The following is a 20529-nucleotide window of genomic DNA, read 5'->3' as shown; positions in this document are numbered from 1 at the left end:
GCCAGTAATGGTGATTCCTCCCCACATAACAGACCCACGCCCAAATCTGTCATGCTGTCTGACGTTAACGTTAGCATGACGCTCATTTACACGACCCCAAACGCGAGCACGCCTCGGTGAAATCCAGAGTAAATCTGGACTCATCTGAGAACATTACACGCGGCCATCGACGATTACCCCAATTTCCACGCTGCCTACACCACTGACGCCTGTTTGCCATGAAATGGCTGTCCGTGGGACTTACTCGTAGTTGATTTTTTCTTGAATTAAGTTTTCAGAGAACAAAAGTAGGTATAAGTATGGTAATCAAAAACACGTGGCAAGCAAAATAACCCATTTACTTAAACCATGGACCTTATACCGGTAATACAAAAGGTCCATGTTTAAACAGGCATTATGCAAGAGCCAAATCTGCCTATTACAGGTCTTTCTTTGGATCTTAATTGTAATATAAACTATAAATAGGTTTTTTTTACATGACATGACCATAATTAACTCTCGATGCCATCGGATGGTTCCGGTTTTAAGCAGATTAGATTCGGTTCGGCCATTTAATAATTTACCGTAAAAATGGTGAAGCGATTCTTAGCCTCGAACAACCAGTACGGTGATTACAATCAGTGCACACATCTTGCCAAACCTTCAAAAAAGGCTAATAGGCTATCTTCGCTCAGAATAAAGTAATCTGAATGAAATTTTCAATATATTCTTTTTCCATTATTTATTTTTGAACTATTATAGCGAGAAATGCCAGCCCAGTATCTAATTCTTACATAATGTAGCTTTAATTTAGAAGTTTTACATCCAAATATTGAGCCGTTCAGGAATGATCGGCAGATTTAGTATACGTGATTACATAACTGATTTAAAGAAAATAAAATGGGATTTAACGTCCCACTGTTCTGCTTCGAGTGGGTAATGAAGACGGGCATACGCCATACAGTGTGCTATGGGAAATTCTGCCCGGGCAGCAGCACTATGGCCTACTCTTATGTCGAATTCCAACGGCCAAGAGACATTTTACGTGCATGCCAATGTATACACAGGCTCTCATTCATGTGGAAACCACGTCGGAAAATCACGATGAACTTTCTCGACCAATGCAGTGATAGAACACCCGACCCCCAGGCTAACGAGCCAGCGTCTTACCCACTTAGCGACCGCTCATTTAAAGGAGCTAAACCTCTAACACAATAGTTTCCATAATATTTGAAATTAAAAACACCAATATAATACTGGTGTTGATATATGGCCGTAAAAATATGGGATCCTAATATCCAATATTTAAGACACAATGAACATTTTATAATCAATACACGACTTATGTATCCTATGGTTTAGGGCGTCATTTGTACTGAACAAAGAAAAACATGGCCTACATGACAATTGCCGAAGTAATTAGTAATGACTGATTCACAAACGTCAATATAATATTTAAAAAACGCATAAGGCCCTCAATGGACTAAGCAGGCGTAAACGACTGTTATTCATTCTGTGCTTTTCTCGTATTTCACCAAACGTTATTTCAAAAATTTAATATAATTCACTTTAAATACATTCATGTTACATTGGAACCGTTATACCCATTTGGTCTATTTTAAGGTTCCAAAGATTTTAAGATATCCATGGTCAAATTGAAAGTTTGTATCTCTTTGAAAAATATCACAGAGCTTTAAACACTTGTACAGGGTTGGAATACTGGTTTATAAGAGGGCTTCACACAGAAATAACCAGTTTTATCTAACTGTATCTGGTACGGCTCCTTTAAAAGTTAACCGGTCATATAGCCGATTTAAATAACCAACTTTGTGTGAAACGTTCCAGCGAGTAAATCAAAAAGATCAGCCTTAAACTTTAATTTGAATTAACTACTTTGCATGTCGACCCGCTTCTTTTCCCATCGACCACCATTTGATATTTTGGTCGACGTGAAAACGAACGTCGAGACCATCTTTAACCAATAATGAAATTTTGTATTGTGATACTACAAAGTTGTTATATTGCAATTATTGTAATAAAGACAATCGCCTTCGTGCATAGGAAGGTATGTCTAGATATCAAATAGGATTTTGGGTTAAGTAGGTGTTCTGGAAATCAACTGACAGCAGGGTGGTCCGGATCCTCAAGCATATGTGTGCTAATAAAAACATAACCTACTTGCCAGCATGATTCATCTTAAGTTCGTTCTCACATCAGTCGCCTCGGGCTAGACACTGAGCGAGACTTCATCCTTTGAACAATGCATCATTCAGCGTTCCTTTAGACCGCATACAGCGTTCCTAGAGACATCATTCAGATTTCGTAGAGGCATCATAAGGTAGACAACGTGTAGCGTTTCGAAACTTAGGCCAGAGTTCAAGGCTCGTGGAACTCCGTCTATAATTTGGACGATCTTAGGTTGACTCTTGCCAAGCTAGGGAGTACTTAACAATGTAAATTGCTGATGTTTAGATTCCAAGTGTGAGTAACGTTAAGTAAACATGTCTACCATCTAATTGCAGTTATTTTGGACCAGAATAGTCTTATCATCAATTTTGGCTGCCGTTGGTCGATGCTTTGGGGCATAATAACTTTGGGGCTTTCTAATTGAGAAAGAGGGGTGATCAAAAACTGGGGGGGGGGTTGGATGGCGTGGTTTCGAATCCCCAGTTGTATGTGGCAAGGAGTATGGTCGCCTGTCCAACCTCGTGGGTTTTCTCCGGGTCCTCCGGTTTCCTCCCACTGCTAAAGACCCCTACGCGCAAGCGAATTATGTAAATAAAATTAAACCATATGTTAGTCCCGAAATGACCTAGTTTGTGTCGAGTGGACGTTAAATCCCATTTCTCTCTCTCTCTCTGATCAAAAACTTGAGTAAAGTCAATCATAAACATTTTATGCACAATGCTAAGTATAGATAAGCAATTTGATTGTCATTTTCACTTGACATCATCAGTATTTATCCCACTGCTTCTTTAAGTTTTGTTAAAAAGCAGTGGGCATCCACCTGATCAGCCATCGCACCCCACCCCACTACTGATTATACAAGGAAGGAGTTTTAGAACCTCAGCGATAAAATCTCAATTAACACATATGATTAGAATAATTATGTCCCATGAAGGAGATAACGATATCTCCATCGTTTCGAGTATTACAAAGATTATGATTTTGCTTGACCCAAACAGAAAAGAACAAAAGCATTCTTGTTCAATGTTAATAGATAACCTTGTGTTGATAGTAGCATCATACCAAATGACGTTTGTTTGTTTATTTTACATCGTAATCGACAATTTTAGACATAACAGATTCATTACCGTTAAAATAAACCAATAAGCTTTAATATTAACCTTGTTGTAAGAAAAATTACATTCCAAATTATGTTAAGCCCAAGAGCTAAGGCATTTATGATAGATAATTTGTTAAAAATAGAAAATAAGGCAGAGGAGAAAATAAATTGTGATATAAATGGCTGTAGACAAATTGAGAATCATGGTTCATCGAAATATGTCAGAGGTAAGACAAATCATGTTTCTAATTGCAGTAGGCTATGTCTTTAAAAAAAACTGTTTGCTTACAGGATTTACACCATTGATGAAAATAGTCTAAAAATTCATTACGTTATTGCATAATGTCTCAGGCCACTTATTTTAAAGTTGCAATTTCATACTTTTACGTTATATTTTTAAATTTATTAAAATAAAGCCTTAAAATAGATGGTATCTATAAACAGCCCTACCTTGTTAAAGAATAATCCTATTAATCCTATAATTCACTATTGCCAGTTGAAAAATTGGCAAAAGTATCATTTTCCTCTTCAAATTCAAACGTTTGAGGATAGCTACTCCATGGTGGAGAATAGAAAACAAGGGAGGTAATTGGGAGGTAATTGTGTTATTATTTCCGGTGTAAATGAGTTTTAAGTGTGAGAATGACGCCTATGATCGTATAATAGTGAGTTGACAACCTATTGAGCAAAAGACATAGAAATAATTATGTTTTGATTTTATTAGAAAATATGAAATTGTAACTTTAAATAACCAACAGAACGCAAAACCATTTTGATGCATTTGAGTTTCCAGCATACATGTAGTTGTCTTCATAAATGAATTTATTTTTTCATTTCTCCATCGTTTATAGTAAATATTTGCTAGTTGTTTGTTTCTTTCGTTTCTGTACTTTTCAATCGCTTGGTTCTGGAAATAATGATTATGGTATTAAAATCAACGCTTAATATCTTGGCCATTGGTTAAGATAAATACATATTATGTCATAAATATACCAATTTAAATGCAAAATTTAATAATTTATGTGTAACTGTATTTTGATTATTTGATCCATATTTCATTTAGCCAGAGCCGTTCACGAATGTTTTCGTCAAAACTTTCTTTGAAAATTCTCAGTGTCAGTCAGTCTCCATTGTAGATTATAAACCTACACTTTCATTTTTCTTTAGCCTGGTCCCCAAATGAAACACCAGAAGAAGTGTTCGTACAATTCGTAAAATATCACACGACCAATTTCTTTTGCCGGGCGTAGATTACATTTTTAAGCAAACATACTATAAATACAGCTCCGCGAAAAATCATTTAGTTACAACAAAATGAAATCATTTTCAATTCAGATGAAAATTCCAACAACACAATTCAAGTGGAATTACACCAGAATGATCTGTGGACGTCTTTTCATAGAATTGGTACTGAGATGATTATCACTAAAAATGGAAGGTGTAATGTATTTACAATAGACATAATTTTCTTTTTCTTTATAAAAATCGCACTTATATGTCAAGATTTTAATCTATGTATTTAACTTTAAATCTATATTTATTTCTTTATCGCTTATATTTTAGAGCATAAAGGAAGAATTGTAGTTTTGTAACATTTGAAATTATTCTAATTTTTTAGGAGAATGTTCCCTGCTCCACGGATCAAAATTTGGGGTACCGAGTCATTATCATTATATAAAATCTACATTGACTTTATTTCACCAGACACTAACAAATACAGATATCATTACCAAAGGTAAAAACCTATTGTATTATTTTGCGGTCATCAGTTTAATTTTTTTAGAAGCTCCAGGAAATGGAAATTTTGTTCCAGGTTAAGAATGCGAAATTTGAAATTCAGTGTTATACTGTGCATCTAACATTTGTTAGAGTTTTCAGATAAGCATCTTTGAAGCTGTATAACAAAATGTTAATAATTAAAATGTTCTTTAAGTTATAATACTTTCTTAGTTCCAGATGGATGTCTACTGGTAAAACAGATTCATCTACATGTAGTTCTAGTGAACAAACTTGTCTCTTCAATAGACCCATCTCAGGCAGTTATCTTCAGGAACAGACAATATCATTTGAAAAACTAAAACTGACCAATAATCCCAACATGTCTTCGGGAAAGGTAGGTTTGAAACCATCATGAAATAAATATAATAGCCATTTCACTTTCCTGATTTTGTGTCTGATCCACCAATCTCTAGTCTACAGGGCTTATGGCGTAGCCCTTGTTGATTGCCTGGTAATAGAGAGATACAAATTAGATCATTTAATAACTAAGATATGGGAATGGGAAGACACAAGATCCCGTAGTAAACCCCACCAGTGCCGGGTTAACCCAGTATCAAATTGTGTGTAAACCAGCATTTCAAATTCGGTAATCGTGCACTTGCTCTATTATATTATACTGACTTCAACATTCATGAACCACTGGATGTTTCAGGTTAGCGATTTAAGCCAATCATCTCCTTCGGTTGGGATTATTCTTTGAATACAGGAATTAATTGGAGTATTATCTGGATGTATAACAAATGAAGAAATTTAATAACTATGCAAGTAAAAAGGATTTTTAAATCCTTATTACTATTGATGTTATTTATTTATGTTTTTTTAAAAAAAATTAGAGCTCCTTTATGCAAGCCCAGCATTAGGCTAAACCTGGCACTGTACCCCGAGTTCATGCAGGTGGCCCCACCCCTTGCCATCCCCAGTATAAAAGTCGTGACATTAATTGTATATACATGTATGCATTTTAGGTATGCCTTCGATCAATGCAGAACTATTACCCAAGAATTACAGTTGTGAAGGTGTCAGATTTGCAGAAAAAAAGTCACTCGCAAGAAATATACCATATAATCTTCCCTCAAACATCCTTCATATCAGTTACTGCCTACCAAAATCAAAACGTAAATATATTTTAATGCAGCTTAAAATGACTAAACCTCTTTAATTTGGGTAAAACTTAAAATTGTCCATTTTACTGGACTTTATAGTATGTTGATTTGTTTTGTGGAATGTCATTATGTCTTCGTTGAGAAAACTGGACGTTTATTGAGAGATTATGTGTTCTACTGTAGACACAGTAAGCCAACAAGGAAACTAAAAGTAGTAAGCCAACAAGGAAACTAAAAGCAGTAAGCAAGACAACTTCCGCTTAAACTTTCGAAGCAAAAATTTACTCGTATGGAAAATGCTTTATCATTAATCGAAAAAGCGTATCAGATCAACACAACGCTGTACCGTTGGACTAAACCAAAGAGGTTTAGCTCCTTTAATCTATATATTCAAAATTATATAGCTAGGGAAGTATCGCAAATCACTTGGGTTTACGGGTATTTAGTGATCTCGATACAGTGACTCAAATGTTTAGTATAATTAATGGAACAATTTAGAGAACTTTGATTTCATTAGACGAACACTTTAAAATCGAGTAAAATAAAATGATATAAAGAGTCAACTGCTGGTGTTGTTTTGTTTTTATAGGCTTCTTATAACACAAATTTATGATAGAGAAAGAAATTAAACATTTTTTCTTTTATTATCTGTTTGGTTTACAATGAGCTTTTCATCACTTTATCATTTATCTTGTAGACATAATATAACTATCATCACTTCACACCTTTTATACTGATAACAAAATATCATAACAAAATTAAAATAAAGCCTTTGTCTTTCTAGATTATTTAAGAGATTTCAATCTGTTTAATATTAAATTGTCCTTATAGGGAACTTCTGGTAGAAAGTCATCTTTGAATATGAACAGGAATTACATTACTTTTTCGTTAACATTGATAATTACCCACCACCATACTCTAATGAGATCGAAGCTCCCAGGAAGTCCAAAGATAGCTTTTCCGGACACGTAATCCCTAGAACAGAAAATCCAAGAATGCTGAAAATTAACAGGAACAGGATTCATCCTGCCCGATCCCAATGTTTCAGACCAAATTTGAATAAATCGGCACGTTTCCCATTCTTTCTCATTTGCATGGAAAAGTTGATGAATGACACAAATTTTCTAATTTCAGATAACACAGCTAAAGATAGCAAGAAATCCTTTTGCGAAAGGCTTTAGAGCAAAGTGTACATTCAGGTATTTACACGTTCAATGCATTCGTAGATAATTTGCCATTATACATAATATTCGTCTTGTCGCTGTTGGTCTAAGAAATTGTTTTACATACGGAGAGAATTTAGGAGCACAATATATAACAGGCGTATAAAAATTAGGCCCGGATTAAGCTTGCATGGGCTGAAAATGTCACTGGTTCCCTTGCATTAACAGTTAAACGGGGGAATATCATTGCCCGTCATACTCACACAAATTAAATTCGTATGGCAGATAGATTTATTTGGCACATAATAAATAAAAACATAAATTTGTTCGTAAAACATTATTCTTTTGGGATGCCTTTAATACAAGTACTGGAAGTATGTCACTATGTTATATATATACGGTATCCGCTTGGAGGAAACATCCGAGGTCCCATTTTGATCTGGAACAGTATTGCTGGGAGAAGGATACTAAATTGAGAAAATAACAACCGGCCATCTTGTTCCGTAGTCTGTCATGTGGCTCATCAGATGTGGATGCAAGAGTGACAACTCGTGTAGTACGTGTGCTTGTAGCTGCACAAGGGATGGCTTAGAATATACAGTATTTTGCACTTGTACTGTCACGGGTTTCAACAATCAGCTTGTGCCTCCCTTTTCAGGACCGACCCATGTGGCCCTGGAGCCCCTGATAGATATGTATGTGGTGTTATCGTATCACATCCATGCTCCTATGCCCAGAAATATATAATTTCTATCTAGATATACTTTGTGTTGGTGAAATAATGGTCTTCAACGGCATTGTCTGGCATTTTGGGTTTTACTATCATCTAATGACCCCACAACATAATGAACGGTTTCAGTGTATTCCTTGACCCCAGAAACCTACGGTTACCCACCAAAATGATCATCCTAGAATAAATACTATGGGAGCTATAGGGTATTATTTGATGCAGCGGCCGTCTTGGGCGTCATCTTGAATTTCTCAAAACGCTCAAGGGTGACCGAGGTACACCCGGCAGATTCTGAAAGAGGACATTGCACCCTAGGTTACTAAATTCAATCATAAAAAAACTTTGTCTACAATTTCCAGGTTCACTCGAAATATTGGGTTTGGCGTCCGGACTATAGTCCCAAAGTAATGTTACTGTCTGTGTAAACAGCACGCGTAATTTGATACGCGGTGTTTTTCTTCAGGAGACGAAAAGGCCTATTTATTTTCAATGATTTCCGAAAACTCAAATTATAATTAAAGACGTATTCGTAATGCTACTTGAGTGTCGTTAAGTTAATTTCTTATTTGTTTGTTTGTAAGAACGTTTTTGCACATTTAATATTGTACATGCATTCTTCGATTACGAAATGAAATACGTGCAATTTTTATTGTCATGACCTTGACACATGCAAAATAAAAATCTATTTACATAATAAGGATATAAATATAATGAGTCACGATACAGTCATTATTTCCTTACAGCACGCTTTATTCATTATGCATGCGTGTTAGTCGTACGAGATCTAAAACGGCTGGGCTCAGCGACAGTTTGTCTGCTATATCTAAAATTATACCTTCCATATAATTAGAACACCTTCGATAGAATAGTATAGACAAAACATGTCAAATCGAAATTAATTTTTGCACTTCGATAAACATCTCTTTAAAATCCTTTGTTTGCTGAGTAAATCATGAGTAAGGGAATGGGTGGATTAGGGGATCTTTCTGTACATTCTGCAAGATCTCCGGTTATTTCATCCCACCGTTAAATAGTAATCCGGCAGTGTAAATTACTCATACAATGTCATAAGTATGTGTTTTTATGTAATTTCAAACCTATTGCGTTGCTCAAGTTACATATTGACGATAACGATATGGGTTTCCAAGAACTTTGCATGATTCATACTCGGAAACATGTTGTAATTTTGTAGTTTATTTAGGTCAAATATACATATACCTTTTTGTACTTGCAGCTTACATCGCAATCAAAAGTGAAAGTAGTTTCTTTGAAATTATTTTGATGGGTAAAATTCCCCTCTCAAATTGCGAAATGAATCAGAACACTATGTTTCTGTTAAATAGGCGTTTTGAATGATTAGCCAATGTATGTAACAACCCTTTGACTTTGAACTTCCTTCCACCCCTCTTAAAAAGGAAGATCATTCCTATCTATCAACAATTTACAGTGATAATAATAATAACTAGACCTGTCCTGGAAACAGGTTTGATAGTTTTTATATACTTCTACATTAATTTCAATATCTAGTAGATTAATGTGTATTGTTTTCCTGGTTTCTTTTTAACACACTTAAAGAAAAAAAATTATTAAAATCTGTCAAAAAGTCCCTAACTTAAATAGAAAAACTTTTCAGCCGGGCAAAATTTCTTGTTTTTTAAAAAAAAAAAAAAAAATTGCACATAACCTCCTGTGAATAAAGACTGATTGTGATAAAACTTTCAGAAAAAGCACCAAATGACCTAGTTAAACATGAATTATGCAAGAGCTAAATCTGCTGATTGCAGATCTTTATTTGGGCCTGAAATGTTATCTAAATTATTTTAGAAAAATTGAAAATCTGATCACGTTTTAAAAAGGGAGATAATCCGAAAAATTTGGATGAGATTTTTGGCCTAACTCACCGACTTGTAACGGATTCTAAAAGTTTCAAATCGGAATCTTCAATATTTCCAATTTTGAGCTTAAAATTAGGTCATGCGCATGTGTGGTAGAGACGACATTTTCTTGGACAAAACTTGTGAATTACAAACAGCTACCAATTGTTGATCGCGAAACGGGTGTGACCAAAGAAATGAAATGAAATGGGGTTTAACGTCCTACTGTACTGCTCCTAACCTGGGCAAATGAAGACGGGCATACGCCATACAGTGTGCTATGAGGGAGATTTTGCCCGGGCAGCGGCGCTGCGGCGCTGCGGCCTACTCTTATATCGAATTCCAACTACCAAGGGATCTTTTACGTGCACGCCAATGTGTACACGGTACTTCGGTTTTTCGTTCCATCCGAACGACTAGACAGCTGTCCTTGTCAGCCCCTCCATCCTGCATCACTGACAAGGGGAAACCACGCTGGAAAATCTGAATGAACATTCTCGGCCAATGCAGGGATCGGACACCAGAGATACTAAACAATTGAAGTGTAGTAAAATTTGCCTCTATCAGAGTGCAATCATAATCATTAAGTTATAAAAAGGAAGGAGATCTAACAATTAGAATGTGACTTCCTTTTTAATACTTCATCAATAAGCTTTTACAATAGCGCTTATTTAAGACCAGGAAACAACTCGTGAACAACGCGTTGGTCAGTTCTTGGATTTTCGATAACTAAATCTATATTATGTTTAATTATGAATGATTATTTCCTTGTTGAAAGTTCTAATGCCTCCTTTATTCTTGATTGTAAATCGTATAAGAATGTGTGTAATCGCTGTGTCTGTGGCCCCTAATATTACTGAATAAACTTATTATTATTATTATTATTATTATAGCCCATTTAACAACAAATTGGTCAGACATAATGTGACAGTTTACGAATTTAAAAATTTATTTCCAGACACTCCATAGATTCTTCACAGAACCTGCTTAATCTCAAACAATTCCAGGATATTAAGGGAAAAGGTAATAGACTCAGAGTAGTAATTTGATTAAAGTCGATGTAATAGTTTTACATATGTCACCAAATTCCCATGAATACATGTAATTTGTGATAAATATTGTTTACAGTATCACTTACTTTATATTTAATCTTGCAATGTGTACCGTGTTTGAGGGTATGTATAAGAAGAACAAACGCCGAAGAGACCCAAATCTGAATACCTACTTTTATTTGTGCGTGTGGGTGGGTGGGGGGGCTTACGTATAATCAGTGTACCTAAACATGTCTGAATAAAGGATAAAGGTATGACATCCTAAATAACAATTATTTATTGAGTCTTTTTCTACATTGGAAGACCCAATATATATTTCAATTGAAATTTGCATGTGTTGGCTTTAATGCTTTAATTGTTTCGAGTCGCCTTGGTGGGTCTTCAACCACTAAATAGTTAAAAAGTTAACAAGATAAAAGTCTTGCCTAACTAGATATGATGCCGTATTCCAGATTTGCTTTAGGTTTCAGGAAACGAAAAGTTCAAATTAATGATATCTAGCGAAAATATAGCGATGATTTTATATTGGTTTGTGCACATTTGTATATCGATATCAATCTTACACTTTCAGGTCCGCAATTTGGCGAATTCAAAAGCAGACGCCGAAAATATCCGTACACATCGATATGGAGAGAAAAGCCCTGTAAAGAACAATGGCATTGCATTATACCAAGTATTATTCTTAAAACAGAAGAACATTTTGGAACCATAAATTCCCATTTGTGCATGGATCAGTGTATAGCAAATGGATATTGTGATTATTATGCTAGACATCATCAGTACAAATACCAGTCAGGAATATCACAGAGTATTAAAGATGAAATATAGTGAATTTATTTTAAAAATAGCAAACAATAAGACGGTTTTGTCTCCATCCGTTAGTATCCCTGTCATTTTTATACGTCCATTCACGTATGTGTGTCGCCTAAAGGGCGAGTATCCCTGTCATTTTTATACGTCCATTCATGTATGTGTGTCTGTGTGTCGCCTAAAGGGCGCAATTCTTAATGGATTGTCTTGAAACCGTGCATACTAAACTTATCCCGTATATTCTAAAGATGGTCCCTTTTTTATATGTGTCTGTCGCCTACAGGCCGCAATTATGAATGGTTCGTCTTGAAATTTTTTATACTTATTCCTTATACCCGAAGGTTGACCTCTATTAATTTTGGTGCATGCTGGACCCCTAGGGGCAGAGTCACGTCCAACTTTTTATGCGTTTCTTTGCTGTCTACAGGCAGCATTTCTTGACGGATCATCTTGAAACTTAACATACTTATATTCCTTATACCCTAAGGACAATCCCTATTATTTTGGTACATGCACAACCCCAGGGGCAGAGCCACGCCCATTTTATCTTTGTGTGTCTGTGTGTCACCTATAGACCGCGATTCTTAATAGATTATCTGGAAGACTTTTGATACTTATACCTTACACCCTAAGGATGGCCTCCATTATTTTTGGTACGCACCCAATTTTTCTGTTTATCGTATCATCTTGGCACCTGGCATGTATTCCTTATTGCCTAAGGACGGCAACTATTGATTTTGATACAAGTGCCAACCCCCAGGGGCAGAGCCACGGCCCAATTTTCTGTTTATCGTATACAGGCCGCAATTCTGAAAGGAGGATCATCTTGGAACTTGGCGTATGTATTCCTTGATTTTGGTGCATGACCACCCCCCCCCCCCCCACCTTCGACAGTGGCACATCCACTTTTTTGTTAATATTTTTTCTGTTAATACTCTAAAAGGGTCAATTATTAACCATGATCCGTCATTGGGTTGTACCTATTTATATTTGTCCATGTCTAACCCCCAGGGGCAGACCCAGGCCATTTTTTGTGTTTTTTGTCTACAGACTGGAATTCTGAATGAATCATCTTGGAACTTGGCATGTTTATTCCTTATACCGTAAGGACAATAACAATTTATTTTCGTGCATGCCCCAACCCCCAGTGATTCTCTCAGGTATTTCGTCAGGATATTTAACCAACCAGTATTCTATCACTAGAATCACTAAATATTTTATTGTAAAATCTACTGATATCACAATGTCCAATAATGTGTTGTACTTTGATGGGAATTTTTATCCTAAAAAAGGCTACCCAATGGGTAGCAAGGTAAGCCCTACGTACCCATATTAGATTTGGTTTTTTTTTAGAAAACAATTGGTATAACCAAATATTAAACGATTTTGGACACGAGATGTATATATACATAAAACAAGCATGGAAAAGATTCCTGGGCGACTGTTTTGTAATCTTAAAAGTAGCCCAGGAAGTAATTGATAAACTTCATAGATTGCTTAACGAGCTAGATGAAAATATTTGCTTCACTATTGAAAATAGTAACATATCTTTAAAATTTGTAAATGTTACAGTTATAGTGTCAAATATATAAATATATATATAATATATAAACTCAACTGGTCGGATAATATAATTTGCTAGAAAATAAAGAACGGCACTTTACTAACAAGTATCACCCTTAATTAAATGCTGCATAATTTTATATTGGAATTTGATATTGTAAAATATTTATATTTGATATTATTATTGTCATGTTCATACATGTATATATTAATAACGCCATGACGGCATGTAATTGCATACTATCTCATTATTAAATGCCTGATGATTACCGTACTGGGCGAAAGCGCTAGCTAAGATGAAATTAGTTTTTTCTTTCTAAAAAACCTCACTTCTATATATATGATGGTAAATATTACTGGATATAAATTGAACTGAATGCCAGGAAATTGTCAATTCCGCATGAGTCACTTTTCGAGATATTTATTCTGTAAAACCGTTAAACCAATTATGAAGGTCACCAAACAATTTCTGTCGGATTTTAACAATACAAAGCCCAAACCTGGGCTTGACAGGTTTTCCGTTGCGCCACGGGCAAGGGGAACCACGCCTGAAAATTATTTTCTCGGGCAATAATGGGAGCAAACCCGAGACCTCTTGGTTAGCTATCCAGTGTCGTATTCACTGAGTAACCGCGGCTCCTATCTATATTAGTATTGAAAGACAGATGTAATAATTACATAAGATAACCACAGCTCATTCTAGCTAAATGTCGGTGTTTGTAATATTGCATCTTATCTTTGTGCATGACAGACCTGTAACCAGATTATGATTTGAGGTATAATGGAAATTTAAACATACATTATTTAAGAGCTAATTCTGCCTATTATAGGCCTTTCTTTGGGCCTGAAATGTTATATAAACTATTAATTAGACATTTATTAACATGACAAGACCATAATCAACTCTCGATGCCATTTGATGCTTCCGAGTTTCGTTAGATTTGAATCCGATCTACCGTTCAACAGCCATTGATGATTAAACGCAAAAATGGATAATCGAGACCTATTTTATTTTTGTCACAACGGCAACACTGACAATCGAGGTTACAAGGTTTTGAAAATGGGTATTTCTCGGCTTAGAGTGAAGTAATTTGACTGAAATTTAACTATTTAACTATTATAGTGAGAACTGTCGACTCTCTATCTAATCTTCATAATGTATCTTTCAATTAAACCATATAATTGTTCTGCATAATTTGTAGCTGACATTTATACGCGGGAAAGCAAAAGTGACGAATGTAAACCAGAACCTCTTCCTGTTCAATGTAGTGTAGAGGTTTATGGATACATTTTACATGTTCAAGGATAAGTCTAATGAACAAATAAGACAACTTCTGGACTCCCTCGACTCGGTCTTGCCAGAGCGGTTCATTTCTTAAAATATTACATCGTGTCTTCCTAAGAATTTCAATGGATCTAGTTCTGGTATTTATATCTCTGATATTCTGGGCTGGGCGATTTGATTTGTTAACCCTTTCCAGATATATGCATGACATTCACTTTACTAGCCAACCGTATATGGAAACTATAAACAAGACCCTGAAAGATGCGTATAGTATATTCTATGGGTCTATAACCGGGACTGAGATCTACATAAACGAGCTAGAAAACTATGTATAGACTATAACCTGTGAGCACGACGATTAACTCAATCCTATCAAATAGGACCCAGTATACATCTGATACAAATGTATAGTACAGTATATTTCATGTATACAAAAGATAGGTTGCCAGACAACGAAGCAGTCGACAAAGTTTGTCACATATTTATGCTTTCGTAAGTAATGTGAGCATTTACAAGACAGATCGAATGTTCACAAGTAACAGTAGAAGAAATTAGCATAAATTGCATAAATCCAATAGACTTCTTCGTTTTACTGCCGGTTTAAAAACAAGTTAAACACGTTTTTAAAAAAAATCTAGTCTCGGTTTGAAACAAGTTAATTACATTTTTTTTTTTTTTAAAAAAAAACCCAAAACCTCGAGTCTATAACAGAGAGCTTTTAAGGTCTTCTATATGGTATCAATCCACAATTATATTACAGCAGTAACGGATCTAAAGACTGTGAATGGTGGGGGGGAATCTAAGGCGCCATCCCCTATCCCACCCCACTATGAATGTATTATCCTGTTTGTCGATTCTTATCTCGTCGGAAAGCAGATTTATGCAGGTTGACATACCGAGCAACCCGAAGAGAGTGAGTGGGGAGGGATTGGGGAGGGGGGGGGGGTATCTCCCCCCTGAGATAATTTTGTCAGATTCTTGGCTGGGAGCAAATTCTTGCGAACGAGAGGAACAGAAATGGGACCCACGCACTAGTGGTACTACTAACTAGGCGGTTAACTTTAACCGTGAACATGATAGTGATGAGATAGTACACCACAGCCAACGGGAGGAATGATGGCATAAGTCCGCTCTCGTATTACAGTGTTTGCATGTGAACGGACAGACGGGTCGGGATGACGACTATGTAAGACACAATATCTATCAAAATTTTTCAATAACAATAAGTTATATTTTTAGTGTTTAGTATTCAAATTAATTATACATATATGTTCATAAATATAATATTTTGAATGGACACTAAATTATTATTTTTTCGTTTTCGGCTTTTTATATTCGGCGTGATTCGGCTTTTTATATTCGGCGTGATTCGGCTTTTTATATTCGGCGTGATTTGGATTTAATTGGTTGGCGTGGTTGTCCAGGTCAGCTTTGGTACCTAAAGAAACAAAAAAAAACTTTTATACATTTATCCTTATCGGAATCAACTATTTATATTTTTTTTCTCTGATCTGATCGACTTTTCAGATGCCCGAAAGTTTGAATTTTCATGACGTTTTGCCGTTTCAAAATTTGTTTTCAAACGAAATGCGTATATTATTTGCATGCTGTTTCACTCAATTTTCGCCATCCGGGAAGTGAATATCCTTTGCTTTCAACAACAAAACAAATATTCCAAAATCATTTTGTGTGTGTAAATCAGTGTGTAAACAGCGACATAATATGAATATTCTCACCGATCATTCCCATTATTTGTCATAACAAAGACAAGAAATAAAAATAAAATGTATCCGCTTACCAGTGCCAGCATAATGTCCAAGATGATCCATTGTGAGTCTAAGAACTGAAAAGAAAAAATGAGCTCTATTTAACATTCTGAATTTTTAATAAATTTATCCCGGGAATATTATTACTGGATTTTTTTAGCCCCCCCCCCCCCCCCGCCAAAAGAAAGGAAAATCTAGAAATTATTAACAATATCGATAAGACAATTCTATCAATATAACTCGTAAGATATATGTCACAAGTTTTTGTAGTTACGAAGCCCTACATGTAAGAACTGCTCTGAAAATCTCCTTTTTCTTTTGGATGGGGTGGGGGGCAGCGCTGAAATGAAAGGGGGACTATCCAAGAAAAGTTTTCCTGTAATTCCGGTACGGTGGGAGATATTTGGGGGTATATCTCTACAAGAAAATGTATACCAATTAACAGACCGCAAACGTTTTTTCGTGATATTCCGAGCCATGAATACACTGACTAAGAAATTAGCCTAAGCTTATTTACGTGGCGCAATGCAAAGTGGCTTCTGACCAAAGAGACATGGGATTATGTATTGCTGACTGATAGGCAAGAACGTTTCTTGTCCTTTACTCGTATGCCCGAAAAATCTGATCGGGCAGCTGGTACGCCGATGTATGTAAACGAAAACAACTGTAGACCAGAACAACGATAGGACCCCTGTCCAATTCATTCATGAGTATGACACAAATGCTTGATTTATGACCCAAAGCTATACTGTAGACAACCCTAACCCTAGTCTTAAAAGACGGCATGACAATTTACCAAATACTACCATAGAAGCCCTAGTAAAATCAAATTGAATCGAACCAGTCAATTAATCTTACCTATTTTTGTTAACTCTGTGTATCCGGTTTTATTTCTATCTGTTTCTTTTTCGTCAATCAATTCACACTGATTACCACTGTAAATCAAATTGCTATAAATCTTCACGGTCTGTCTTGTTATACTGGTTTAGTGGGAACGGACGCCTTCCTTATATAGCCTGAATACGCGTCCTTGTGTAATTTTCCAGGTATTTCGTTAACTTTAGAAAACGAAAGTAGAAATTGCAAACCTAACTCTTTGTGTAATTTTCCAGGTATTTCGTTAACTTTAGAAAACGAAAGTAGAAATTGCAAACCTAACTCTTTGGTTGTTTTTCGAAAATTACAACCTGGGTCCTGTTTCACAAAAACTTAAATCTCCTTAAAATCGTCTTAAACTAAAATTCCATCCTAACTTAAGATAGATGCGTTTCACAAAACCATTTTAAGCATTTTAGATAAAATCCACTAAAATAGTGGCGTTTCACAAATCTATTTTAGGGACAATTTTAACTAAAATCAATTTTAACTTAGGACAGCCGTCACCCTCTCCTAACTTAAAATCACGACATTAAGAAACATTGATCAGAGCTACGTTGTGGGATCTATTGCGACATATGGATATATTTGGAATAATGATAATATTGCCAATGGCCCGAGTTGCATAATTTAAACATACTATTATTCACAAAAATAATTTTCATTAATTTTTTTTCATTGTAAGGCAATATAAGCAATTAGTTAAAAACTGGCGTTTTCCAATCAAAACCGGCGGCTATTTTGGATTTTTGCCAATTTGACCCATTTGGGCATGGATTTCGGACTGGGACTTTTTTTGGTGATAATATACGTCTAGACCGACCATAAAACGTGGTCGGCATTTCTATTGCAGCAACTGCTCGAAATGGTGCGAAATTGAGTTAAAATGCCTGGACTATAGGAGCCAAGAGTATTTTATGTTGGAAAAATCATTTTAATTTAGTAAGATAGATAGGCATTATCCAATAAGGAGTGTGGCACTTTGGCATTTTCAAATTATTATTGAAAGGGTCAATGGGACTGACATTTCAAATCTATGCATCTCCGGAACATTGGTTATTTCGTGTATTAGTTTAAAAGTTATTAAATACTTTTAAAAATCGACAATAGTTTAGTCTAGATTAATCGTTTGAGTCAGAAATATCACATGTTTGTGACAATTACTGTTATCCAAAATACCATAAAACTACGAAATTCAAGCGATTTAGTTTATCGATGAGCATTATTTTCATTGAAGCCTGCGAGTAAATCAAATGCCAAGGTCACGAAAGCGACATGCAAGTTCAAGGCCAACCAACTGATACATTTCAAAACAAAAAAAATACACGCAATAAATAGAGGATATTTGTCGTTTTAGAGTGAATAACATATTTTATTTCATCGAGAAGCAAGAAAACTTATATTTTCACGAATACGTAGCATGAGTGAAAATATAAACGTTTTCTTGCTTAGAGATGAAATAAAATATGTTATTCACGACAAATGTTCTATTTATTTTATGATTTTACAATCATTTTAGGTAAAAACAACATGGACTACTGCTAGCCAGTGGAATAACACTTTTATTTCACTGATAAAACGTGGTATTCCACTACTGATCATAAAATAAACTTATTTATTTCATTTCTCTACGATTGACTGACCATGTGCAGACATTGTTACAACGTATGAAACCCTCCTCATTGGTATTGTAACGGTTAGTTCAACCTGGCAATAGATTTCAGTTCCGAAGCGTGTACGCTCACACCCTATGTGCCCTCACCGGAATTGTGCACTGCGCGACCGCAAGCAATTTTAACGAAAATCTATTAAAATTGCATTTTAAGTTACATAGATCTTCGTGAAACGCTTAAAATTTAAAATTTCAGTTTGATTTTAGTTAAAATCTATTTTAGTGATTTTAGTTTAAGTTTTCGTGAAACAGGGCCCTGTCTATTTGGATTATCCCGCAGTCAAATCTCACTTCACTGTTTTTGGTTCAAATATATCATCAAATCACACAGCTGGTACGTGGGAAGCCACCTTTAATAGAAATCAGTAATATCCTTACGCATCAATATACATGTAGTTTCTAAGAAATGACTTTCACATTTTGATTTCTAAAATCCAATTATCTAGTGCACATCTGTCACATCGGATGTGACCGAGTCCACTGTAGTTTCTAAGAAATGACTTTCACATTTGATTTCTAAAATCCAATTATCTAGTGCAAAAAAAACTGAGGTCCCGTGTACACATTGGCGTACGCGTAAAATCCCAAGGTCTGTCATTGATTCAAGTGGCTTGGTTTCGTTTCCCAGCTTAGACGTGACAAATAGTGGGTTTTCTCCGGGTTCCTCCCACTTCTGAAGACCCCTACGCGCAAGCGAATTATTGTAATATAATTGAACCATGTGTTAGTCCCGAAATGACTTGGTTTGTGCCGAGTGGACATCACCACCCCCCCTCTCTCTCTCTCTTTCTCTCCTTCTCTCTCTCTCTCATAAGGTGAATGAAAGTAAGAAAAACTGGAAACGATGTCCCCGTTAGTCCGTGTAACCCTCAAGTACCAATAGAGACAGACAACTGATACAAATCTATATTTACATTTAATAGGCATATAAATTATGGCCAACAAATAAAATACAGGGATTTAGAATAGTTGGGTTCTGTCTGACCTTGTTGTTTTTGAGTACGAGGGTTTGCTGAAAAACAAAACATTAAATTTCATAAGATAAATTAAGTTTTAATAATTTCAAAAGTCCACTTGGTTCAGTTTTATGTCCTTCAGATTTTTGCTTGTGTTGTAATGATATGACTATTGAGAGGGTTACAGATTGATATAGATATTCGCACATTTTTATTTTGGCGAAAAGCAGTTTTATTCAAGTTGACATAAAGTTCATGTAATACTATGATTGTTATTGATTTTTGACAACCTTAGAGTACGGAAGCTCAAATACCAACTACTTTTTGTTTTTCGATTTCCTATTTCTATTTTTAATTTTTTATTTTGAAAAATAATTTCTAATTTCTTTTTTTTTAGTTTTAGATTTTGTAGAATAATTTTTAATTTTGTAGAATAATTTTTAATTTTGTAAATTAATTTTTAATTTTGTAAATTAATTTTAATTTTGTAAATTAATTTTTAATTTTGTAAATTAATTTTTAATTTTGTAAATTAATTTTTAATTTTGTAAATTAATTTTTAATTTTGTAAATTAATTTTTAATTTTGTAAATTAATTTTGAATTTTGTAAATTAATTTTGAATTTTGTAAATGA

At 35.1% G+C, this 20529-nt stretch overlaps 1 protein-coding gene and 1 long non-coding RNA gene across 2 annotated transcripts; one reads left to right on the top strand and one right to left on the bottom strand.

The window, feature by feature from the left end:
* The first annotated feature begins 1370 nt into the window (after positions 1–1370).
* LOC126809494 (T-box transcription factor TBX22) lies at positions 1371–12324 on the top strand. Its single transcript, XM_056099150.1, has 8 exons — positions 1371–1401; positions 4601–4703; positions 4884–5000; positions 5216–5378; positions 6010–6159; positions 7282–7346; positions 10873–10937; positions 11538–12324. Exons 1-8 carry the CDS (start codon positions 1371–1373, stop codon positions 11792–11794), a joined length of 951 nt encoding a protein of 316 aa, XP_055955125.1. The 3' UTR covers positions 11795–12324.
* A 3527-nt stretch (positions 12325–15851) lies between these two features.
* LOC126811966 (uncharacterized) lies at positions 15852–17559 on the bottom strand. Its single transcript, XR_007675791.2, has 4 exons — positions 17545–17559; positions 17249–17478; positions 16423–16467; positions 15852–16062 (listed from the first exon to the last, which is right to left on the bottom strand). It is a non-coding gene; the product is annotated as an uncharacterized LOC126811966 (long non-coding RNA).
* Positions 17560–20529: the final 2970 nt, after the last annotated feature.

The sequence above is a fragment of the Patella vulgata genome, chromosome 2, assembly GCF_932274485.2.
Source record: "Patella vulgata chromosome 2, xgPatVulg1.2, whole genome shotgun sequence".
NCBI lineage: Eukaryota > Metazoa > Mollusca > Gastropoda > Patellidae > Patella > Patella vulgata.
This window is presented reverse-complemented; position numbering and strand designations above follow the sequence as displayed.

Excerpts from the sequence above, each read along its gene's own strand:
- LOC126809494 (XM_056099150.1), top strand. The coding sequence starts at position 1,371 with ATGGCCTACATGACAATTGCCGAAGTAATTA. Across the intron at positions 5,379-6,009 it reads CCAACATGTCTTCGGGAAAG|GTATGCCTTCGATCAATGCA; the intron begins GTAGGTTTGAAA and ends TATGCATTTTAG. Across the intron at positions 10,938-11,537 it reads CCAGGATATTAAGGGAAAAG|GTCCGCAATTTGGCGAATTC; the intron begins GTAATAGACTCA and ends TTACACTTTCAG.